Below are 24,089 nucleotides of genomic sequence, written 5' to 3' on the forward strand. Positions count from 1 at the left end.
GCTGTTCCCAATTATGGAGGGAAATTAGGCACAGAATGCTGTTCTTAAAGGCTCCTCTGCAGCACCGCCATTTCTAGAACGTTCTACCTCCTTGCCCGTGACCCCAACGCAACTCCCCCCCACTCCCTTCTCTTCACGTCCTTGCAGCATTCACTCTGGTCCTGCCTCCGTGTGACTGATCGTGGGGATCCCAGATCCCCACGTCATCCTCCCGTGCTCTGCAGCCCGAGCTTCGGGCACACGGTCAGCCAGCGAGCAGCTCTCCCACGGCAGCACCGCCCGTCACCTCCCGTCCCTCGACAAGTGTTCTCTCGGGCCTCCCTCCCCCGACTTGCAGGAGAGAAAGCACCCTCCCCGGCCCTGTGAGGGAGGAGAGGAGGTGGTCCCTCACTGATGACTCTCCTCCCTCCGAGGAACTCTGACATGAGCCTGGTGAGTGGTCTGCGTGTGGGGTGGAGGGGTCCTGCTCAGGGACCCTGTGATGGGATGAGTGGCCCCAGAGCTAGCTGCTCTCTGAGATGAGAACTTAGGCTCCTTCATGCCCCTTGTTCTCAGCCGTGAGACTTATTCACAAGGCCGCAATCTCCAACACTCTGCTACGAAATAACCCTCTCAGCCCTCCATTAACCACCCTCCGCTGCAGCCATCTCTCTCCTCCATCACAGCCAAACTCCCTGAAAGAGCCCTCTCGGTACCCATCCGTCCTCTCCCCTCCCACATGCTCCTTAGCTTTCTCCCCTAAGCTCCACCAAAGCAGCCTTGGCTAAAGGCCCTCCCAGGCCATTAAGTCCAGCAGACAAGTTTCTGTCCTTGTCCTTCTAGATTCTACTTTGCCTACATGAAACCCTCTCTCCCCTGGTCCCATTTTTTTTCCTGCTTTTCCCACAGCCTTCTCATTCTGCTTTGCCAGCTCTTTAATTTTTTAAAAAAATTTTTATTGGAGTGTAGTTGATTTACAGTGTTGTGTTAGCTTTAGGTGTACAGCAAAATGAATTAGTTATACATATACATGTATCCACTCTTTTTAAGATTCTTTTCCCATATAGGCCATTACAACGTCTTGAGTAGAGTTCCCTGTACTATACAGTAGATCCTTATTAGTTATCTGTTTTATATATAGTAGTGTATATATCTCAATCCCAATCTCCCAATTTATCCCTCCCCCTGCTTTCTCCCCTGGTAACCATAGGTTTGTTTTTTACATCTATGATTCTATTTCTGTTTTGTAAATAAGTTCATTTGTACCCAGTTTTTAGATTCCACATATAAGTGATATCATATGATATTTGTCTTTCTGTGTCTGACTTACTTCACTCAGCATGACAATCTCTAGGTCGATCCGTGTTGCTGTAAATCGCATTACTTCATTCCTTTTAATGGCTGAGTAATATTCCATTCTTCTGTCGATGGACACTTATGTTGCTTCCATGCCTTGGCTATTGTAAATAGTGGTGCAATGAACATCGGGGTGCGTGTATCTTTTAGAATTATGGTTTTCTCTGGATATGTGCCCAGAAGTGCGATTGCTGGGTCATACAGTAGGTCTGTAGTTTTTTAAGTAACCTCCATATTGTTCTCCACAGTGGTTGTACCAATTTACATTCCCACCAACAGTGTAGGAGGGTTTCCATTTCTCCACACCCTCTCCAGCGTTTATTGTTTGTAGATTTTTTGATGATGGCCATTCTGACTGGTGTGAGGTTGATACCTCATGGTAGTTTCGATTTGCATTTCTCTGATAATTAGTGATGTTGAGCATCTTTTTATGTGCTTTTTGGCCATCTGTATGTCTTCTTTGGAGAAATGTCTATTTAGATCTTCTGACCATTTTTTGACTGGGTTCTTTGTTTTTTGATATTGAGCTGCATGAGCTGTTGTTATATTTTGGAGATTAATCCCTTATCGGTCGATAAGTTTACAAGTATTTTCTCCCATTCTGTGGGTTGTTTTTTCATTTTGTTTATGGTTTCCTTTGCTGTGCAAAAGCTTTTAAGTTTCATTAGGTCCCATTTACTTATTTCTGTTTTTATTTTTATTACTCTAGGAGGTGAATCAGAAAAGATCTTGCTGTGATTTATGTGAGAGAGTGTTCTGCCTACGCTCTCCTCTAAGTGTTATATAGTATCTGGCCTTATATTTAAGTCTTTAATCCATTTTGAGTTTATTTTTCTGTACGGTGTTAGGGAGAGTTCTAATTTCACTCTTTTACATGTAGCTGTCCAGTTTTCCCAGCACCACTTATTGAAGAGACTGTCTTTTCTCCATTGTATATTCTTGCCTCCTTTGTCATAGATTAGGTTACCATAGGTGCGTGGGTTTATCTCTGGACCTTCTATCCTGTTCCATTGATCTATATTTCTGTTTTTTGTGCCAGTACCATATTGTTTTGATTACTGTAGCTTTGTAGTATAGTCTGAAGTCAGGGAGCCTGATTCCTCCAGCTCCAGTTTTCTTTCTCAAGATTGCTCTGGCTATTTGGGGTCTTTTGTGTTTCCATGCAAACTGTAAAATTTTTTTGTTCTAATTCTGTGAAAGATGCCATTGGTAATTTGATAGGGATTACACTGAATCTGTAGATTGCTTTGGGTAGTATAGTCATTTTGACAATGACATGGTATATCTCTCCATCTGTTTGTGTCATCTTTGATTTCTTTCATCAGCATCTTACAGTTTTTTGAGTACAGGTCTTTGGCCTCCTTAGGTAGGTTTTATTCCTAGGTATTTTATTCTTTTTGATGTGATGGTAAATGGGATTTTTTCCTTAATTTCTCTTTCTGATCTTTCGTTGTTAGTATATAGGAAAGCAAGAGATTTCTGTGTATTAAATTTTGTACCCTGCGACTTTACCAAATTCACTGATGAGCTCTAGTAGTTTTCTGGCAGCGTCTTTAGGATTTTCTGCATATAGTATCATGTCATCTGCGAACGGTGATAGTTTTACTTCTTTTCCAATTTGGATTCTTTTTTCTTCTCTGATTGCCATGGCTAGCACTTGCAAAACTATGCTGAATAAATGTGGCAAGAGTGGACATCCTTGTCTTGTACCTGATCTTAGAGGAAATGCTTTCAGCTTTTCACTGTTGAGAATGATGTTAGCTGTGGGTTTGTCATATATGGCCTTTATTACATTGCAGTAGGTTTCCTCTATGCCCACTTTCTGGAGAGTTTATCATAAATGGGTGTTGAATTTTGTCAGAAGCTTTTTCTGCATCTGTTGAGATGATCATATGGTTTTTACTCTTCAGTTTGTTAATGTGGTATATCATATCACATTGATTGCTTTGCACATATTGAAGAATCCTCACATCCCTGGGATAAATCCCATTTGATCATGGTGTATGATCCTCTTAATGTGTTGTTGGATTCGGTTTGCTGGTATTTTGTTGAGGATTTTTGCATCTATGTTCATCAGTGTTATTGGCCTCTAATTTTCTTTTTTTGTGGTATCTTTGTCTGGTTTTGGTACCAGGGTGATGGTGGCCTCATAGAATGAGCTGCCTCTCCCAGGTTTTAAGTGTTGGAGTTCCCCAAGGCACCTTCTTTGTCTGTCCTCATCCTCTTCCTGGGTGTTCTCAACCATAGCCATGCTCTGCTGCGTATCTATTCACTAATCACTCCCAGGGGAATGTATGTGGCCCGGATCTGGGAGTGCAAGCTTCGTGTATCCAATTCTCTCCCTAACATCTGTGCTGAGATGCTTCACAGGCCCTTCCTTGGACTCTGGGCCTTCTTCCCAGGTCTGGTTCTCCAGCTTTCCTCCTCCCAGTGATGGCACTGCAGTTCCAGGGTGCAGGAGCCCCAAACACTCCCGGCTCCTCCCAGTTCTTTTAACTTATTCCATCAAATCCCCCAAATTCTGCTGTTTCTCTCCATCCTACTGCTAAGAGTTCAACTACCATCATCTCTTCCTTGAGCCAATATGAATACCTTTCCAACTGCTCTCTTCTGTGCCCATGCTTTCTCCATCTTCCACACTGTAGCTGATTATAGCTCCAGTTAAAACCATTCAGTGGGCTTCTGCTTTTCCTAGCAGAATCTTCCACGTGACCTGAAAGGTCTTCTTGCATGGCCGGCCTCTGCCCTCTCCCAGGCTTCCCTAACCTCCCCTCCGGGACTGTCTGCTGGTGCCTCCCCTTTTTCCTTCAGATTTTAGTTCAAACCTCCCTTAAGGAAGCCTTTCCTGCTTCTCAGACCATCCTGAACCTCCCCAGCACTCTGGGCTTCTCCTTCAAGTTCTTCCCACAACTCAGGTTCTAAACCAACCACACAGTGACCTGCTGAGTGTCTGCCTCTCCCATTAGAATAGAGGCCCCAGAGCTCAGAGACCACGTCTGTCTGGTTCGCTGCCATAGCCTCCGCTCCCAGCACGTGGCCTTGCTCAAGGCTGCTGTCAAACTTACTCGAGTGAACTGAGCCTAATGAAGAATTGTGTCTCTGAAATGCTGTGAAGTAGAAACATCACGCACCCTTCCTACAAATGTCTCTCCCTTTGGTAGATTCAGACTCTCTCCTGTACTTCCTAAGGCCGCACACCTGTCCATCTTCACCCATCAGTGGCTCTCCCTCCAGGCTGCCTTCTCTTCCTTCTACTTGCTCTGCCCCCAGTCCCCCTCTTCTCCCTCTGCCTTTTTATTCCCTTCTTCTCCCTCTACCTTTTTATTCCCTTCACGTGAGCTCCTGGCAGACCTTCTGGGCTCTTCTCCTCATTACAAGTGTAATGCCTGGACCTGGGGACTTCTGGATGACCACCCCGTTCTGGACCACCAAGGTAGAGAAAGAGGAGGTGTTAGAGGAAACCAGAAGTGGTGGAGAGGGTAGGCCCAATGCTAGGTGGGGAGCTGAAGAAAGGCAGGAATGTTCCATACCTGCCCAAAGAAGAGAACACGTCTGTTGGTTTGTCTCTGCCATGGCCCATGGATTTCATCTCACGTCCCCTGTCCCCTGCTCACTTCCAGTTCCCAGTGGTCCTCCATCAACAACCATCTTGGCATCTGCAAACAAAGTGAAGGGTGGGGATGACATCAGCGTCCTCTGCACGGTCCTCGGGGAGCCGGATGTGGAGGTGGAATTCAGGTGGATCTACCCAGGGCAGAAGGTAAGCATACCCCGGCCTCAGCCAGCTGCCTTACTTGTTTTGTTCCCTACCCACCCCCAACTCACTGATACGGACTGTAACTTAAAGACGTATGAGAGACGTGTGCAGCTATGGCAGGGCTAAGGCTCACTTGTTTTCTCCTAAGATGTTTCAGTATATTTACAAATGGCTTTTTTAAAGGACAGGAAAAAGGTGACTGGGTTCCATTAGGCAATTCAGTCAATGTACTCTCTTCATGTTATTTTTCTTCATGACCCTTAAGGAAGGGGGCGGGGCATGAACAGGAAAGGAGGGCCTCCTTCCTTCACCTGCAACCTCAATCTTCAATCTTAAGTCTGGGTCAATTGGAGGCCAATCTAACCTCCTTCTGGAATCCTTCAGTATTCTCCCCTATAAAAGCTGGGCCCCAAAGCAAGGAGCTCTAAGTAGACAACCACCAAGTTGGCATATAAATCCAGGCCTTCAAAAAGGTGCTGTGAGGCCGAGATCCTTTTAGAATAGACTTCCCATAAAAACAACTCCAGCACATGTAGCCTCTGGGCCTCTTCTGCTCACAAAAATAAACAGCTTTGCTACCAACATGGAATAATCCCTTTGTTGCCAGAAGAGATTTGGCCTCCTAAGATGTACTCACTCGGTAGCAAATACACTTCTGCTTTCAGGGCTGTGACTGGTGGAAAATAACTCCCCCTGCAGAATGGTACTTTTCTAGTACTAGGTACTTGTTTTTAAAAAGTGTTGTTCCGTTTAGAAGACATTAATAATTTTCATTAGAGGTGGGTTCTTTTTTACGTTGCTAATTAGCAGAAAGGGTATTAATTTAGTAATACTATAAATATGACAATTATGTTAAACTAATCCAGAAAACACTACTTATCACCAAAGTTGGAAGAAGCATCTCAAAAGTGACCATCTCACTTTCTAGAAATACGAAGTTAAGTCACCTAGGGTGTCCCGTTATCCATCCTCGGTACAACTTCCCTCCCACTGTAGTCCTAGGGCACATCTGACTAATCTTATGTCTCCCTCTCCCAGTCTGAACTATTAGGGGCTCGTATTCATTTACACGGTGAGTGCTTCGGGCTTCTTTTTGACTTTAAGTTTTGTGAATAAGAACCACTGTGCCAAGGGGTGAACGTGGGGAGTGTCAACAGGAGAGCAGTGGAAAATTTTATCTGTATTCTTATGCCTAATACCAGTCCCACATTCTTGGAGTTCCAAAAGAATAAAATTTATATTAAGTAGAAACATTGATGAAAAGGGCAGAAAGAGGGCTTCCCTGGTGGCGCAGTGGTTGGGAGTCCGCCTGCCGATGCAGGGGACACGGGTTCGTGCCCCGGTCCGGGAAGATCCCACATGCTGCGGAGCGGCTGGGCCCGTGAGCCATGGCCGCCGAGCCTGCGCGTCCGGAGCCTGTGCTCCGCAAAGGGAGGGGCCCCAACAGTGAGAGGCGCGCGTACCGCAAAAAAAAAAAAAAAAAAAAAAAAAGGGCAGAAAGTGAAAGCCAAACAGCATAATGAAATTCAAGACTGCTTGGAAAAAATGCAGCCTAGACTGACTAGACAGTGTTGAGCTGCGCATACCAAATAGTCTTTTAGAAGCATGTGTTTTGCACTTTGCGGAGGATGAACGGGAGCTGTTTACAGCAGTTGTGGTTTGTGCTTCAGCCCCGGTGGGTGTCGTTCAACAGGATGAAAGGCCCGTGACGATTCAAGACACTTGGCGGCTGATCCACAGAGGACTGGGCCACACCACGAGGATCTCCCAGAGCGTCCTGATCGTTGAAGACTTTGAGATGGTGGACGCAGGTTATTACATTTGCACCGCTCAGAATCTCCGAGGACAGACCTCAGTAGCTACCACTGTGGAGTTTTCCTGACTTGGAAGATGAAGTATAAATGAATTGACGGAAAGCCCACTTGTGTACACAACCAGCTCCAGGGTTCTTTTGACTAGTGCTTTGCCAGAGGCTGATGTCGAGCGCCAAACCCCAGGCCCTGCCTTGTGAGTCAGACCCAGACCTCCAAACTAAAAGGAAGTCACCCGGTCTAATTATAGAAGTGTTAATTCTAGCAGAAAGCATGTATTCTGACTGCTGACCTACATATATGGGTTTCTAGTGTTTATACTAAGAAGGCATATATGTAAACAACTTTATATAATCATTTCTATTAAACGAGCAAGTTTTTGTAAAAAACAAAAAATGGGCTAAGTGCTCGTTTTTTAAGTTGGCTTGAAGTACATCCAGAAGGATTTTTGGGCAGCAATGTCTGAGTCAATACCTAATATTCTCTTTGATATAACAACCACAAAATATGAGAATCTAAAAACAGAGTAATAATATAGTTCAACTATACAACATGAACTATTGTATGATATGAAGGTATCAAAAAATATGTAAACTTTTTAACCACTGCACTCAAAAGTACTAGTTCTAGATTAGACATTCTATAAGAACCACAGCATGTGTTTTTAAAAGTTTAACTTTTGATATAAAATAGATGCACAGATCAAGGAAGATTCAACTTTGTTTAGGCTTTTTTTTTTTTACCATCTTCAAAAATATTTAGACTGTAGCTGTTCCAATTTTCTTACCTTATACAGCAGAACTTATTATTAAAACCAGTAAAAATTTATTTCTCAAATACACATAGCTTTGAATTTAGAAAAGAAAAGCTCTAAGTCTAGCTCTGTGAGCCAAATTTCAGCCCATGACCAATTTTGTTGTTGCACTGGAAATTCCTGGGAAATAGGTTAAGAAGGAGACACGATGTCAATTCCTGTGCTGCTATAAACTGGGTAACACTTTGGAGGGTGAAGTATGTCAGAGGATGCAATTCTTCTATTGAATATTCCAGCATTATTTATTTGATCAAAGTAAAATACTTTCCATCACTACAAACTGAGCACAACTACAGTTGTTTACACATCCATATTTTTTATGACGTGCCAACATTTTGCATCCTAAGTGATAACATTTGGTTTGAAGATAATTTTACAGTTCCGTGTTTTGTTTCCTATCTTCTCTCCTGTTGTCTCCCATTCTCTGAAGACATTTTATATTAACTGTGTAAGGATCATTTCCCCAGACACCTAAATGGCATGGAGCACAGCAGGGAACAGCACGAGATTGACCATGTGCAGGGAAAGGATGGCAAACCCAACTTTGGCTAAGGACATTGAGAACAACTTGGAAAGGTGAGCAGAGAGATTCCAGGAGGTGGCAGTGAACCTACGTTCCCATTTATCAGAAACAAACATGGAAGGTTACACACATAATCAGAGGTTGGAGGTTAAAAACTTCAGACACAATCACTAGTAAAACAAAAACAAACAAAAAAACATGCATCACGAATATCAATCTGCTTTGTAGTGTATATGTAAATGTCAACTCAAAGGTCCACCTCTAGTAGCCTGAATCTGTTCTTACTATAGCGCTTATCTGTACAGCCATCGAACATCAGTAATGCTGATTAGTAAATACAGCACAAGCTTGACACATGCAGGGAGAAAGAAAAAAGCCACAGTTCTTCCTTCCACCTTCCCCTAAGTCTCAGAAGTGGGGGAGGTAATAAGTGAAGTTTTGAAAGGAAATTGAAATGCAAATTGGAGAAGAATTGTACAAGCCACATTCTTCTCTCATCAGCTGGTCATTCTGCTACCTTCCCAAGGACAGAAGGACTCCTCAAAGGTACGTGGAAGTTTAGCATTATCTCCAGAGACTGTTTTGTTCTATTATCAAGGTGCTCATGTTCATCCATAAGCACTGAGTCCTATCTTTCTTAGTTCTGTGAGCCAATGACTCCTTTTCATTCTTTAATCTCTCTAGGATTTCCCAAATTTTATACTGTCGGATCCAGGCCTTGGTTTATTTGGAAAGTGGTTCAGCACCTTGAAGATGAGCTGGCTCTGGAAAAGCACATTCCTTGTCCCAGAGAAAAAGTAGGAAGGAGGTAGAAGGTTTGCTTTTGTGGCTCTGGATGGGGGAGAAAGGAGAGGGGGGAATGGGGATAGTGGGAGAGAAGCAGCCAGTTGAAATCACTGAGGATAGCTCAGATCAAGATAAAAATAAGGCAGAAAGCAATCCATGGGTACTGCCCTTTCTTTATACACATTTTTTAAAAGCAAAATTAGGGTTCTGCATTTGCTCATAGCCTGAGAAAACGGATTGTAGTATTTTACGTCCACATGGGTAAGTTTAAAAAATCTAGCTAGTTTCAACTGACATGGCTGAACACTGAAAGGCTGCCAACAAGTTACTCTGAAAGGATGCAAAGCATGAACAGACGTGGGCAAGTCAGAGCTCTTTCTGTCTCTCCCTCTCCCCCCCATGGCAAAGGGCTGAGCAGGGTTGGTGGTAAAGAATTCTAGTTCTAGCAACTACTGCTCTTTCTTCTATGGCTTTTGCAGAGATGCATACACTGACTATTTGATTAGCACATCTCTAGACAGACTCAGCAAAGGAGGCAGCATCAGACACATGACACTCGGTTACATCCACTTCATTCACACATCCCCAGTCAGACCAAAATGTAAATCACAAGAAGGTGTCTGTGGTGAAGAACGTTACAAAGGTTATATAAATCTTTATCTTATCAGGCCCCTGAGAGTTTTCCCCTCTATGCGTAGGTGAAAAAGGCAACGAACAAGATCTTCTCGTTCCGTAAGTGCTTTGTGCAACAGCGTCCACGTAGATCCATTCCGACAGCATCGTTTGGGGAGGAGTCTCCTGGACCCAGTCGGACGGCTTCCTCCAGAGTTCTGGTCTTGTCTGGAAGGGGCCGGTTCGGGCCATGACTTTCCAGTTCTAGGACAGGCTGTGCGTGTCAGCGAAGGTGGCCCCAGCCCCGCCCCCTGCCCCCACGATTGTGGGTGGGTCAGTACTGCAGAAACGCAGTCTGTCTCCAGCTCCCAGGAAGGTCATCTGGGCGAGATGCTGGGGCTGGGGAAGGAGCCGGAGTTCCGCGGCGACTGGAAGGGGATGGCGGGTGACGTGGGGGACCTCTTGGGGCTGCACAGGTCCCCGTTGTGCAGTTTCCACAGCAGCTCCTCGTTCTCCATGGAGAGGCGCTTGTTGACTTTGGACTCCTTCTCCAGCGACTCCTGCAAGACGGCCTGCTCCGTGGAAAGTTGCCTGGAAGACAACAACAACAAAAAAAGCCAGAAATCCTGTGACTCTGATTGCTTCTTTCTTTTTTTTTAAAGGTTGAAAAAAATCTTACTATTTTAAATTTGAGAGCCCCAAATGATCTCTTTGGAATAAAAGGAGCTACCGTGCATGGGTACTGGGCTGGCAGAGAAACCCGGGAAGTGTGACCTAGAGCCAAAGAAAAAGCTGCACTTTGGGGCAATTTCATAGTACGGTGAGTGACGCTCCCACAGCTATACTGCATGTCTTAAGACCCTCCTATGTGTGGGGCTGTTTCCTGTTTGGTCTTGTGGTGGTCCTTCTCTGAAAGGGAAGGGAAGGCTTGCCCGCTGAGGACTCAGCCTTTGGTCCAGGCCACTGTGGTAAAGGCACTAAACGCTACAATCGTATTTTTCCGGATAGAACTCAGAACCTCGTTAACTACCTGCTGCTGTTGCATTTCCAGGAGGGGCATGGGTGGAGTGTGGTGAGAAAGTAACACTCGATGTTTCAGGAAGGGAGGAGCTCGGGGAAAATAGGAGTTTTATTTTTACCTTGAAATTGCCATGTGCTTGTCCATCCGAGCTTTTAATTCTTCATTCTCCTGCTGGAATCGCTTCAGTTTGTCCACCAGTGCTGTGTTGTTGTCCACCTTGGTGTCAACAAGAGTACCAACATTTATACATTAAAAATTACATAAAGCCCCTTATTTCCCTAAGGTACCTTCCTGACACCGGCACACACTGGAGAGATTTCATTTGGGAAAGTTTAATGGTATGTTGACTGTCTCTACACTGACGCACTGCAAAAAGAATCTACTGCAGCAAAAGAGAGCACGTGGATATTACTTTTTAAAGGTATGCCAGGCCACTTGAAAATGGACAAACCCAGGGGGTTCGTGATTTGTTCAAGTTCACATTGTTTCAGAATTCCCAAGAATTGGTGCCCTGCCTTCGGCAACCCTCGGGGGCTGTGCCTCTTTCAGGTTCAAGGTGATAAACACTGGCTACCTAGCGGCCGTTTTCTTTATCAGAGGCACCGCAGCTTCTTACGGTAAATTCTGAAAGAAAAAAAAAAATCCCACGTTTGATGAAAATTCAGTTCGTGGCAATGTTTAATATGACTTTAATCATGGTCTCCCGGTTACTCTTCAGCACTTACCTCCGAGTGGTCACATAAGGCAATCCACAAAGCTCTATAGAGCCTTAAAATCAACAAGTGACACTACAGAAAGCATTCCTCCTTGGTTGAACTAAAGATACGTTTGTTTGCCTAGGGCTTGCCCAGGCTAAACTTTCAAGGAAAACAAGCTGATCAGTTGAGAGAGTGAAGGATAAAAGCCCAGAAGACGTTGAATCAGTTAACACGATGAACTGCCAGTTACATCCCTGCTTAGTTTCTAAAGGTAAGATTTGATTACTTGCTCGGAGGCAACATCACAGCTCTAAGTCCCTGTCACTGCTGCCCGTGACTAGGCTCTTAGTTTGCAGTCCTACTGTTCTTAACATCTTATTATCCAGAAAAAGCTTAGGACAAGCCAACCAAGTGAAATATCCAAAACAAATGTGACTAGCGTGTAAGAAAAAGGGGGCATTGGAATTTCCAGGAAGTATAAAGGAATTCAAGATAAAAACACGAGGTGGGACAATCTGGAATTAAAGACTGTGGGTAGGAATTAGCCTTAAAATATTAATCTCATCCAATTCCTCATTTTACTGGAGAGGAAACTAGCCCTGGAATTTCACTCTTAGAGCTAATTATCAGCAGAGCTAGTTTTTACACTGAGAAAGCCTCCTTGCTTTCTAAGTGGCTTATTTTCAATAAAGGCCTGGAGCTTACAAATAAACAAGGTAACAGTGGGTTTACCTGTCTGTCCTTGGATTAACCCCTTCTTCTGCATATACACCATGCCATGCTGACTAATCTCTTGGGCGTGGCAAGGGACAGAAATACTTGTGGATCAACAAAGATCAAGACCTATGAGTAATTTTACAGCAGAGCCTGTTCTTACTGCACATGATGGTTTGAAGAGTTTTGATGTGTGCATGGCATATAGGGCAACCAATCATTAACAGGATTACCTGAGTCACTGTTGATGGCCACATTGGCAGTCATGAGACCTGATACAACAGGATGACCTTTGGCAGGAACTGGTGTATATACTAGGTTGGGCCCATTAATAGACCATGAGTTCTTTCCTTCCTTTACAAAAACAAAACTTCCTGGTCATTCAAAGTGCCCATCTATCCACCTGGGGGCTTAGCTCTTACCTCCCTTGATAGGTAATAGTCTCTAGAAGAAAACCAAACACCAAAAAACAAACAAACAAACTAATGATGAGTGACTTCCATGCTCCCTACTGTCCAGGGCTGGTTTGGGTTTGAATTGAGGTACTTACTCAACACTGAGTTGCCCATAATTAGGGGGAGAAGGGACAAAGCAGTGCGAGGGGCCTGGCACAGTCAAAAGTGGTGTACAAAGTACAGCACTGGCTGGGAACACCTATGCTGCCGCGGCAAATCCTGCAGGCTTGGCTAGACTCCTGGCTCTTAGCAGTCGTGTTCCAGGGCTGGACCAGGGCTCACACGGCACTGGGCTCACTGCTCACACACGCAGTCCTGGATGGACTCGTCACGTGCTAACGTCCGTTCTGCCCTAAAGGCCGTAAACTAAACTTTATCCATATTTTGCATAGTGCTGGCTACTTGTACAACCAGATTAATTTTATAAAAGGGCAATTCTTTTATCACAGTCTAATTCACATGAAGATGAAGAATTTAGATAGCAAGATTCAATTGCTCTGATGGAATTAATTTATGTACTCAACAGTTTTGAGCAAAAGAAACCCACCCAGAGGTGGTAGTGTATTAAAGGATAGCTTTTACATTATTTAAAAATTCTTCTTATGCAGGTGGATATTCCCAGACCACTGAAACAGGAGACACTCGCGAGTTGTCATTTTTCCAAACACTGAATGCTACCTTTTATACGTTCCTTGAAAAAAATGTTCTAGAAGGTAGCAATGAATAAGCCTTAAGCTGACATGGAAAAGAAGATTTAACCTCTTCTACCTCTCCTATCTTTAAATAGCAATTAAGACAATTCCACAGGTCTAGTTCAGAGGCCAGTCCCTGTGCCTCAGGTATTACCCCGTTTAAGGTTCTGAATGAAATGTACCAGTTTCTCCATTTTCATTAACTTGATGTCCTGTTGGTGCAACTTCTCATTCTTGATGTCTAAAACAGCTTTCAGGCTTTCTAACTCTTGCTCCAGATACATGATCTGAGGGTTTTTCTGGAAAACACACAGCAGGATATGGCTGTGACTGATCATTTAACACAATCACATGGTTCAAACTCTTAATATAAAGACATTTGATTAGATTTAGAAATTAAACAAGTAGCAAGAGACATCAACCTTCTTATGGCAGTTTCAAAGAAAGGTGAAAAGAAGGGTTAAGACATCTTTAACTTCAAAGTCTTTGGTCTTAAGAATGAAATAAAACATTTCACATTTGAAAACAAACACTTCACTCACGTATCAGTAACTTAACATGGAAAAAACATTGGTAGCACCAAATATTTTACTGGAAGTAAGATAAAAACCACAGCTTACAACACAAAACAGAACTCTGGCTAGAGAGTACGCAATTCCAAGTCCTGGCCAGGTGTCTGGGGGGAGAAAGGGAACAATAGTTCTCTCTAACCAAAGTCAGTAACTCATGAGGAATGAACAGGCAGCGTGTTTATTGGGCTCTCTGGAAAACGAGGAATGGCAATCACATGCTGAATCTTTTGGACGTTCGCTATGACGAGACTAGGTTAGCCTGGCCGTACTTTTAGAGCAGGATTAACACCCCATCATTTTGTGACACCCGAACACCTACATGGCATAGAGCACGTGCACTGCGAAAATTCTATGCAAGATAAACACTATTTAAGGGGAGATCATCCTCTGAGAGCACGAGACCAGGGTGGATTCCCCAACTCCTTGCTTTAATTATTGAAATTCAAGTGAACCTTCCAAAATGCACGACACAAGTTAAAGGCACAAAATCTATTGATCTGGTGTTCAGCGAGGGAATTTCTCAGACAAGAGTCAGTGGTGTCGATCATCAAACCTATCCTCCTGGACAGTGGTTAATGCTCTGCAGCAACCCTTAGGGAGAATCAGGGAAGGTGCCCTTGGGGATCACTTAAACCCCTCACTTCGCAGAAGGAGACAGAATTGCACAGCTCAAGTGACCTACCTGCTCAGGGCCCAAAAGTGCTGGGGTGGGGACCAACCCCCGATCCTCAACTCCAGGGCCCTTCCAGAAACTTCCTACATTTCATATACTGTTATCCTTTTACACATGATTTTTTTAAACCATAAAGAGAGCAAATCCCATGTTGCTGGTTTTTAAAGTCAGAGTGCATGCAGCCTCGTTCCCACTGCACCTTTCCTACTTCTCTGCCACCTGGCCCTTTCACCCTCACTCTCATACACGCTCTTTTCCCACACCCTGGGCAGGCTTAGGCGGGGTAAGGCATGAGATAGTCCTGCTTTCCTCAACCTGTTTCCCTTCTGAACTTTTTCAGGAACTGCTGCAGGATCAGGAAGCTCTTTAAAAGCGTTCCCTGAACCACTCATAAGATTTACACCCTGCGTGTGAAGTCTACAGCTTTCTTTTGCAATCGAATTTTTCTAAGAATCTTCCAGAATAAATAGCTTTGAAATTTCATTGAATAGGACCTCATCCAATTGCATTCAAATGTCTAGAGGGTCTCTCACTGACATAGCAGAAGAGCTCACTGAGGGAGCCAGGTACTTCGAGAGTTGCGACAGGTCTTAAGTGGCACAAAAGCTCTGCTTCTGCAGCCCCAGACACAAATACGTGGAATGAAAAGACAGAAGCAGCACCCGCCCCCCGCAAAAATGTTGGGGGGATACAAGCTGCAAGAGAAAGTTGAGTTTACCAGAGAAATTTGTAGTTTTCAAAAGTGAGGACTGGACTTCCCTGATGGTGCAGTGGTTAAGAATCCGCCTTCCAATGCAGGGGACACGGGTTCGATACCTGGTCCAGGAAGATCCCACATGCCACGGAGCAACTAAGCCCGTGCGCTTAGCCCACAACTACTGAGCCCGCATGCCACAACTACTGAAGCCTGTGCGCCTAGAGCCCATGCTCCGCAACAAGAGACGCCACCGCAATGAGAAGGCCGCGCAAGGCAAGGAAGAGTAGCCCCCGCTCGCCGCAACTAGAGAAAGCCCGCGCACAGCAACTAAGACCCAACACAGCCATCCGTAAATAAATAACTTTTTTAAAAAGTGAGGATTATCCATACAATGAAATATTGTTCAGCCATAAAAAGGAATGAAATGTCTGTACCTGCTACAATATGCACGAACCTTGAGAACATAAGCTAAGGGAAAGAAGCTGACACAAAAAGCTGCATATAGCACAATTTCACGTCAATGAAATCTCTAGAACAGGTACATGGATAGAAACAGAAAGGAGAATGGTGATCCCGTAGGGCTAGGGAGTTTGGGGGGGAAATGGGGAATGACTGCTAAAGTGCAGGGTGTCTTTTGGGGGCGGGTGATAAAAGTGTTCTGTAATTAGATCCTGGTGACCAAGGTATAACTTGTGAACTGCTGAATTGTATATTTTAGAAGGGTGAATATTGTGGTATGTAAATTATATCGCAATATAGCAAGTTAATTAAAAAATGAAGTCTTTACATAAAACCCTGACCCTAATTGATAGTTTTCCTGCCTTCCTATAGGTATTAGCTTAGATCACTTGCAATATATTGGATTTCAGCTGTTATGTCAGTTTTTAGAATTAAAAAGACACCAGTAACCAAAGCAGCCACTTTATACAGTTTAAAAATCATACTGCAAGATATGAAAAAGATTCCAAACCCATACTATTTCTCTAGCTGCTGAACACTTAACTGACTCTAAAAGACAGCTAAGCAGAAGAAAAATTCATTAGTGATGGGGGAGCATATGCAACTTACTAAATTTGCTTTCTCTCTTGATATTCTTTTTTGTTCTTCTGATTTCAACTTTTCATTTAAAGTGTCATTTTCACTCTTCAAACCATTGATTTGTTTCTAAAACACAAACAGTGAAATGTGGAACGTAAGTAAACAAGCGGGCACCAGGAACACTGCAAATGTGCACAGAAACGTACCCAAACCATACAAGCGTCAAGAATGATGATGGGAAGGTGGGCAGGAGAGGTGGTGGTGATGGAGATTTACCTACCTCTAGTGACTCCTGCTTCTCGTAAAGCAAATCCTCAAGTGATTTCTTTTCCATTTCATGGCTTTTCTTGATCTCTGGAAGTGATATTTTTTTTGAGTCAATAACATCCTACGAGATCACTGTATTCTACAGTCACTATAGCACATGGATGCAACAGTTGATTGTGAGGCGCTGCGCCTACATTACTTTATATTTGTATGGCACTGTTGTAGAAATTAAACGACTTGTTCTCAAATTAGCCCATGAGGTGAGTAGGGCAGATAATTCCCATTTTATGAATGAGAACACAGAGGCCCAGAGAGGCCAAAAGACCTCAGGGAACAAAGAGCAAGCCTGGGGGCAATGGGGGTGGGGGCGGTCAAACACTGGCCTTCAGACTCCTGGTCAGGAGGCCCTGTGCTCTGTTCCAGTTGCCCTTCACGAACCAAACAGAAGTCTCAAATTAAACCCATCTCCAGCAGGAAGGAAGAAAAACAATGTTTACCCAACATCTACCCTGGGCCAGTCACTTTTACATGTTCTCATCTCTGACCTCACACAACAAGTCTGTTTTTCTGATGAGAAGGCCCCTGACAAAGTTCACAGGGTCAGTTCTCACCACGGTCCATATGTTTCTCTGTAGATGCAATGGGTTTGGTGTAACGACTTCAGCTACATGGGCACTTATCTTCTGTAAAAAATGGCTTCTTATTCTTTTCCTTTAATTTCAACCCTTCCAGTCACAATGAAGTAATAAAACACATCTTTTTGTTCAACAAATGCCATCTACATTTCACAGCAGTGCTGGTGTGAAGTGCCTGGCATGGACCCTTCACCATGGTCAGGATATAAACTGACACTTTCACCTTCCCAGGATCTGGAGTGGTCAAGCACAACTATTACCAAAAAGGCCTTGAAGTTCCTTAAAAGTTCATTCTAGTTCCTAAAAGGGGGACTTCCCTGACGGCGCAATGGTTAAGAATCTGCCTGCCAATGCAGGGGACACGGGTTCAAGCCCTGGTCCGGGAAGATCCCACATGCTACGGAGCAACTGAGCCCGTGCACCACAACTACTGAGCCTGCGCTCTAGAGCCCGCGAGCCACAACTACTGGGCCTGCGTGCCACAACTACTGAGCCCATGCACCTAGAGCCCGTGCTCCGCAACAAGAGAGGCCACCGCAGGGAAAAGCCCGCACACTGCAACAAAGAGTAGCCCCTGCTTGCCGCAACTAGAGAAGGCCCAGCAGCCATGAAGACCCAAAAAAGCCAAAAAATAAATTAAAAAAAAAACCCCAAAACTGTATTTCCTAAAAGGCTGGCATTTATAACAAACTATTATTTGCATCCTTAGGGGAAAGGGGATCTCCTCACAATGAACAGTGCAAAAAGAAACCAAAAAACACTCCAAACGGAATACCACAGGGTATTCTCTAGAGGGGCAAGTTTTGAATCATTTCCGTTTTAAAACATATCACGCTGTTCCACTAGCTCTTATTCTATTTCAATAGAAAAAGCATCCTTGCCTGAAAGGGAGGCTTCATAGGCCTTCTTTAGCAAGTCTATTTTCTCTGAGTGGCTTGCTTCAATTTCCAACTTTGAGGTTTCATGGGCAGCACTTAAGTTGTCAAACTATAAGAAAAAAACCAAAACAAAACAATAGTTTATCAATAAAAAGTCCTAAGGTGAATAATAAGCAGCAGCATTAGGAAATCTGACACACGAGCTTGCATTCAAGTCTAAGGCCTACCAGACACAAGTAAAGAACCACCCAACTGGGGTTTGCCAGTCCCTATGCTCCAGTCCACCGTGCCTCAGGAACACAACACGCAGCTCTCCAGGGTTCATGGATGGAAAGGGCTGAGTCCACCATACGGAACGAGGATACCTTCCATGGTGACAGGACCATGTAAGCTCTACAGCTGTCATGTTGGCCTCTATATTCTCGGTCCCTAGCACGTGCCTGGCATATATTGGCACTGTGTAAATATCAGCTAAATGAAAAACTGATTTTAAATGGGAACAAGGAAATTAAAGAGAGGTTTAGGATATACCATTAAGGGAAAAATACGAGTTATTATACAAGAGCCATTTTAAAAAAGAAGAAGAAATGCAAGCCAATGTTTTAGCAGCACCAGAATGTTTGCAAAGGGATTATTTCTAGGTAGTAGGATAAAGGGATGTTTTATTTTTTAAAATATATCCAAAAAGAAACAAAAACACTAATTTGAAAAGATACATGCACCCCAATGTTCACAGCATTATTTATAATGGTCAACATATGGAAACAACCTAAATGTCCATCAACGGATGAATGGATAAAGAAAATGTGATACACTCTCTATATATACACACACACATATATAGGTATGTGTGCGTGTGTGTATATATATATATGTATATGGACCACTACTCAGCCATAAAAAAGAATGACATTATCCATTTGCAGCAAAATGGAGAGCCATGATGCTAAGTGAAATAAGACAGAGAAAGACAAATACTGTATGATACCACTTATACGTGGAATTTAAAAAATACAACAAACTAGTGAACATAACAAAAAAGAAGCAGACTCACAGATATAGAGAACAAACTAGTGGTTACCAGTGTGGAGAGGGAAGGGGGAGGGGCAAGATAGGGGTAGAGGAGTAAGAGGTACAAACTATTAGGTATAAAACAAGCTAGAAGGATATTGCACAACATGGGAAGCACAGCCAATAGTTTATAATAACTATAAATAGAGATAATCTTTAAAAATTGTGAATCACTATACTGTACACCTGTAACATATAATCTTGTACAGCTATACTTCAATTAAAAAAATTTTTTAAAGGGTTGTTTTAAATTTTATCTTTTTTTCTTCTGATCTTTCGCTCAACATATGTACATTGCTTTGATCATAAAAAATTTAATTTAAAAAACTTTTCATTTATTTAAAATTTAAAGAAGTTCATCAAGGGATGTCCAACAAAGAGAAGGTCATCAAAGCAAGGCCATCATCAGACAACAGTCATAATTCAAATTAATAGCCACGGCCAAGCACATGCTCAGGTTCTAAAAGCACAGACCTGCTCCTGTAACTGAGTTTTGTACTTCTCTGCTTCTTCGATGTAGATATTCTGAAGCTTTTCACACTCCCCGGTGTAAAATTCTTTAAGCCGATTCTCCAGCTCTGTTAGATCAGTCTGGTGCTGCTGGTTTAGCTTCTGGACAAATCCTTCATAAGCTATTTGCAACTCATTCCTGGCTTTTTCTAACTTCTCACAGGTGGTTGAAGCAGTGACTGAAAAGAGATGGAAAAAGAAAAGGGAAAATGACACTTAACCTGCTAAATGTCCTAAATTCATAACATTCACACACAGATGTGATGACTCTGGAAGCATAAACAAAGGGCTCTCAGAGTACTCGAATCTCTCAGGACCAGATTTTCAAACATAATAGTATAGAAATGAACGATAAAAGGGAATGAGAGGAAATGGTCTCTGGCAGCAAAAAGCCAACTGTCTATCAAGCAGTAAGAGAAGTCCTTGAGCAGAGCCAGGTTCCCAAGTGAAGAGCACCCTTTCACATGGTGACCAATCAGTGCAGGGGCTGTAACGAGAGGAGGCTCTGATTGGCCGAGGCGTCTCTAAGGCGGGCCAGCCACTAGAGGAGGCAGCCGAGATGTAGAAGGAGCGGGTAAGACCAGAGAGAAGCAATAAATAGACGTTAAGCTTGTATGCAGCTGGAGCCAATTTAAACTTGTTACTTCAAAAATATAGTAATAAAAACAAAATACTAGAGTATACTGAACACAAATCACCAGAACATAAAACTTCAGGAAAAATACATTGAGAAGCTACAATACAATGTAAATATATTGAAAGGTTAACATTTTTAAAAGGCAAAGTAATTTGATAAACATAAAATCAGAGCATCCTAACTCTTCACTACCACTACCAAAACCAGAAGTACTAACAATACCTTGCAGAGCTTGCACATAAACACATACCCACACAGACTATAATAAATCCTGAAAGAAATGGGAGAATATATATGCAAATGAAGCAACCGACAAGGGATTAATCTCTAAAATATACAAACAGCTCATGCAACTCAATATCAAAAGTACCCAAATAACCCAATCAAAAAATGAGCGGAAGGGGACTTCCCTGGTGGCGCAGTGGTTAAGAATCTGCCTGCCAATGCAGGGGACACAGATTTGACCCCTGGTCTGGGAAGATCCCACATGCCGCGGAGCAACTAAGCCCGTGAGCCACAACTACTGAGCCTGTGTGCTGCAACTACTGAAGCCCATGTGCCTAGAGCCCAGGCTCTGCAACAAGAGAAGCCACCGCAATGAGAAGCACGCGCAGCGCAACAAAGAGTAGCCCCCACTCACAGCAACTAAAGAAAGCCCGTGTGCAGCAATGAAGACCCAAGGCAGCCAAAAATAAAATAAATTAATTTTAAAAAAAACCCTAAATACAGAACTACCATATGACCCAGTAATCCCACTCCTGGGCATATACCTGGAGAAAACCACCATTCAAAAAGATACATGCACCCCAATGTTCATTGCAGCACTATTTACAATAGCCAGGTCATGGAAGCAACCTAAGTGTCCATCGACAGATGAATGGATAAAGAAGATGTGGTACATATATACAATGGAATATTACTCAGCAATAAAAAAGGATGACATAATGCCATCTGCAGCAACATGGATGGACCTAGAGATTGTCATAGTGAAGTAAGTCAGACACAAAGATAAATATCATATGATATCGCTTATATGTGGAATGTAAAAAAAAATGGGTACAAATGAACTTACAAAATAGAAGTAGAGTCACAGATGTAGAAAACAAATCTATGGTTATCAGGGGATGGTGGGGGAGGGATAAATTGGGAGACTGGGACTGACATACACACACTACTATATATAAAATAGGTAACTAATAAGAACCTGCTGTATAGCACAGGGGACTCTACTCAATACTCTGGAATGGCCTACATGGGAAATGAATCTAAAGAAGAGTGGATATATGTATATATATAACTGATTCACTTTGCTGTACACCGGAAACTAACACAACATTGTAAATCAACTATATGCCAATAAAAATTTTTTAAAAATCCTGAAAGAGTTCTATCATTTCTTGGGAAGCCTGACTTTGGACTTTTGCAGCCTTCCTGTCCTTATGTTAGATATGGGGGAAAGGAGTGCTACTCTGTAAGGAGGATGCATGTTCTCAACACCCCAGAGTGCCCATGGATTCATGCAAAATGGGTACTGGTAAGTCTGTTTATTATAAAGTAATCCTTATGTCTCTTTTGGTAAGGAATATGTATTTGTGGAGTAGTGGAAGGAAAAAGGTTGTTTTAGGGAGGAGAAGAGGATAGCTTAGATCAATGATTATTCTGACCTAAGTAGTGGGAAATTGGCTGGCTCCCGGGATGGATTTCGGGCAATGATGTAGACTTGTTTTCTTGGGAATATGCCACATGGCAGTAGAAATACCAGCCCCTACTTGTCCCATATCAGTATTCCTTCAGAAGTAAAATAAGTCATATTGAAATAATGACAAGCATAGTGTCTGCTAAAGAGCACCCTTAAAATTCAAATAAACCCACAAATGTTTACTGAACTCACAGTAAAGGCAAAACCAAAGCAAGAACTACTACCCTGATATCGAGGGTAAAAACTGTATTCCACGATGAGCAATGGGGAGCCTGCACAGTGCACCTTGGGAGCTAGAACATTCCCAAGGCAGAAAAGTTGGAGAGAAGACTCAGCAAGGCAGGTGCAGGCCAGATTACAGAGGTCATCAACATCACCAACAACTCAGGCCTTTGGGACTCTGTCTGGGAAGTGATTTTTTTCCTTAAAAGAATTTATTAAAAGATGATGGCCATGCTGATTGCTACAGAATATGCTCCTCATATCACTACGTGTTTATCAAAGGAGGAAAAAGTGATGCACGAAGGCAAATGTTAGCCAAAGAGGTAAACGTATTCGCTTCCACTGCCTTTCCAAAATAATACAAATAAAATGATAGGGCCACAAGCCTCCTTGTGTGAATTCCACGTTGCAGCTCTATACGAAAGAAGGCAGTAGAAAACTATTTGTGAACAGTCAATAAAGGCATCACAATAGCTTTTCTAGGCAGAGAAATCTTGATTTCACACAGCCTTCTGACTTAATTGCCTCAGGATTTCAGACAACAGCAAAGTAAAAAACAAAACAAACAAAAAATTCGAGCTCATCTGAAGGCTCATATCTGAGATAAAATGTCTAAGTGAACCAAAAACTAGAAGAGCTTCCGTGTAGAAGTTAGCAGTATGCTGCACCTGCCAGATTTCAACACATCTGCTTGTAATCAAAGACTGTCAGTCTGAATGTGTAACTGTATAACTTTAAAATCAAAAAGGATAGATGGAAGTCCTCTCACTCACACTGGCGGCCGGACAGGGTGTTTCCTCTTTTTTTTTTTTTTTTAAAAGACGCTTAACTAGTGTTTGATTTTGTTGGCCACTGTGCAGAGAGGTAAAGGGAGGACAGGAGGGAAGGAAGGGTACAGGGAAAAAAAAATGGGTCGGACGGGGGAGCGGTGGTTACTGCTGTTAGGACAACAGTCCCAAGGCAGGCCCGGCCCCAGGTGGTGACATCAGCCTGCAGCTGTGCAGGAACAGCTGGGCTGAAGTGATCCCTCACACAAATGGCTCTACTTTGAGTTAACGGGCCTGGGCTCCTGGGGAAGCACTTATCTGGCATAAAGACTCGTGAAATACTTTTCTAAAGGACACACATGTCAACGCTGTATCAAGGGTTCTCAGGACCCCTGATGGCTGGACACACTCGTCGGGAGTCGGGGACGCCAGCCTGGGGCTTCAGTCCTGGACTTTTCCGTGTACTTATTTCAATTTAGGAGCGATTTCTATGCAGCCGGGCTCTTACTCCTGTTCTCAGTTTTGTCTCTTCCTTGCTTATTCTCCAGAATTCCACTCACTCTCAGTCAATTAATCAAACACCCAAGACAGCCAAAATCAAACACGAATCTTTCAGAATTCGGACTAAGCAAGGAGTTTTCGCACAGTGTTAGGCGATACTGTTTTCATGAAGTTAGTGCACGGATGCAAAATCCACAGACTACAAAGTAGTCCTTTTGTCCTTACTGTTTTAATCATTCTATTAGACAATTTTTAAAGCACGTCTGTGATAAAGCACACCAAAGAAACCACTGCCTGCAGGAAAACTGAAGGATTATCCTTTTTGTGCCCATATTGGGAAAATACAGAAGCTCTCTCCAGCAATCTGTTAATTAAAATGAGAAACAGAGTTTTCAGAATTAAGAAGCGAAAGAAAGAAACCAACTCATTTACAAGATCAGCCCTGGGCTTCCCTGGTGGCGCAGTGGTTGAGAGTCCGCCTGCCGATGCAGGGGACGCGGGTTCGTGCCCTGGTCCGGGAAGATCCCGCATGCCGCGGGGCGGCTAGGCCTGTGAGCCATGGCCGCTGGGCCTGCGCGTCCGGAGCCTGTGCTCCGCAGCGGGAGAGGCCACAACAGTGAGAGGCCCGCGTACCGCAAAAAAAAAAAAAAAAAGATCAGCCCTAAAACAGAAGGCCACATTACAAGCTGGAAGTTGACATTTCA

General features: G+C 43.3%; 2 protein-coding genes and 1 long non-coding RNA gene across 4 annotated transcripts in view; 2 read left to right on the plus strand and 1 right to left on the minus strand.

The window, feature by feature from the left end:
- Positions 1-7,299, plus strand: part of PDGFRL (platelet derived growth factor receptor like) — a 46,538-nt gene extending 39,239 nt beyond the window's left edge. Inside the window, exons 5-6 of the mRNA XM_060136538.1 lie at positions 4,956-5,095; positions 6,786-7,299. Of these exons, the coding sequence (XP_059992521.1) occupies positions 4,956-5,095; positions 6,786-6,974 (329 nt within the window). The 3' untranslated portion in view covers positions 6,975-7,299. The remainder of the gene's footprint in view (positions 1-4,955; positions 5,096-6,785) is intronic.
- A 401-nt stretch (positions 7,300-7,700) lies between these two features.
- LOC132512751 (uncharacterized) lies at positions 7,701-15,141 on the plus strand. 2 transcript variants are annotated; one of them, XR_009538338.1, is made up of 5 exons: positions 7,701-9,048; positions 9,725-10,458; positions 10,943-11,080; positions 11,209-11,628; positions 14,804-15,141. It is a non-coding gene; the product is annotated as an uncharacterized LOC132512751 (long non-coding RNA). The 2 variants fall into 2 exon arrangements; XR_009538337.1 differs by having other exon boundaries at positions 7,704-9,048; positions 10,943-11,276; positions 11,378-11,628.
- The window catches only part of MTUS1 (microtubule associated scaffold protein 1), a 160,007-nt gene continuing 143,850 nt past the window's right edge, over positions 7,933-24,089 (minus strand). The window contains 8 exon segments of the mRNA XM_060136618.1: positions 7,933-10,024; positions 10,026-10,229; positions 10,778-10,875; positions 13,401-13,517; positions 16,229-16,324; positions 16,479-16,552; positions 17,982-18,087; positions 19,524-19,738. Coding sequence (XP_059992601.1) covers positions 9,973-10,024; positions 10,026-10,229; positions 10,778-10,875; positions 13,401-13,517; positions 16,229-16,324; positions 16,479-16,552; positions 17,982-18,087; positions 19,524-19,738 — 962 coding nt within the window. The 3' untranslated portion in view covers positions 7,933-9,972.

The sequence above is a fragment of the Lagenorhynchus albirostris genome, chromosome 21, assembly GCF_949774975.1.
Source record: "Lagenorhynchus albirostris chromosome 21, mLagAlb1.1, whole genome shotgun sequence".
In the NCBI taxonomy this organism is placed as follows: Eukaryota; Metazoa; Chordata; class Mammalia; order Artiodactyla; family Delphinidae; genus Lagenorhynchus; species Lagenorhynchus albirostris.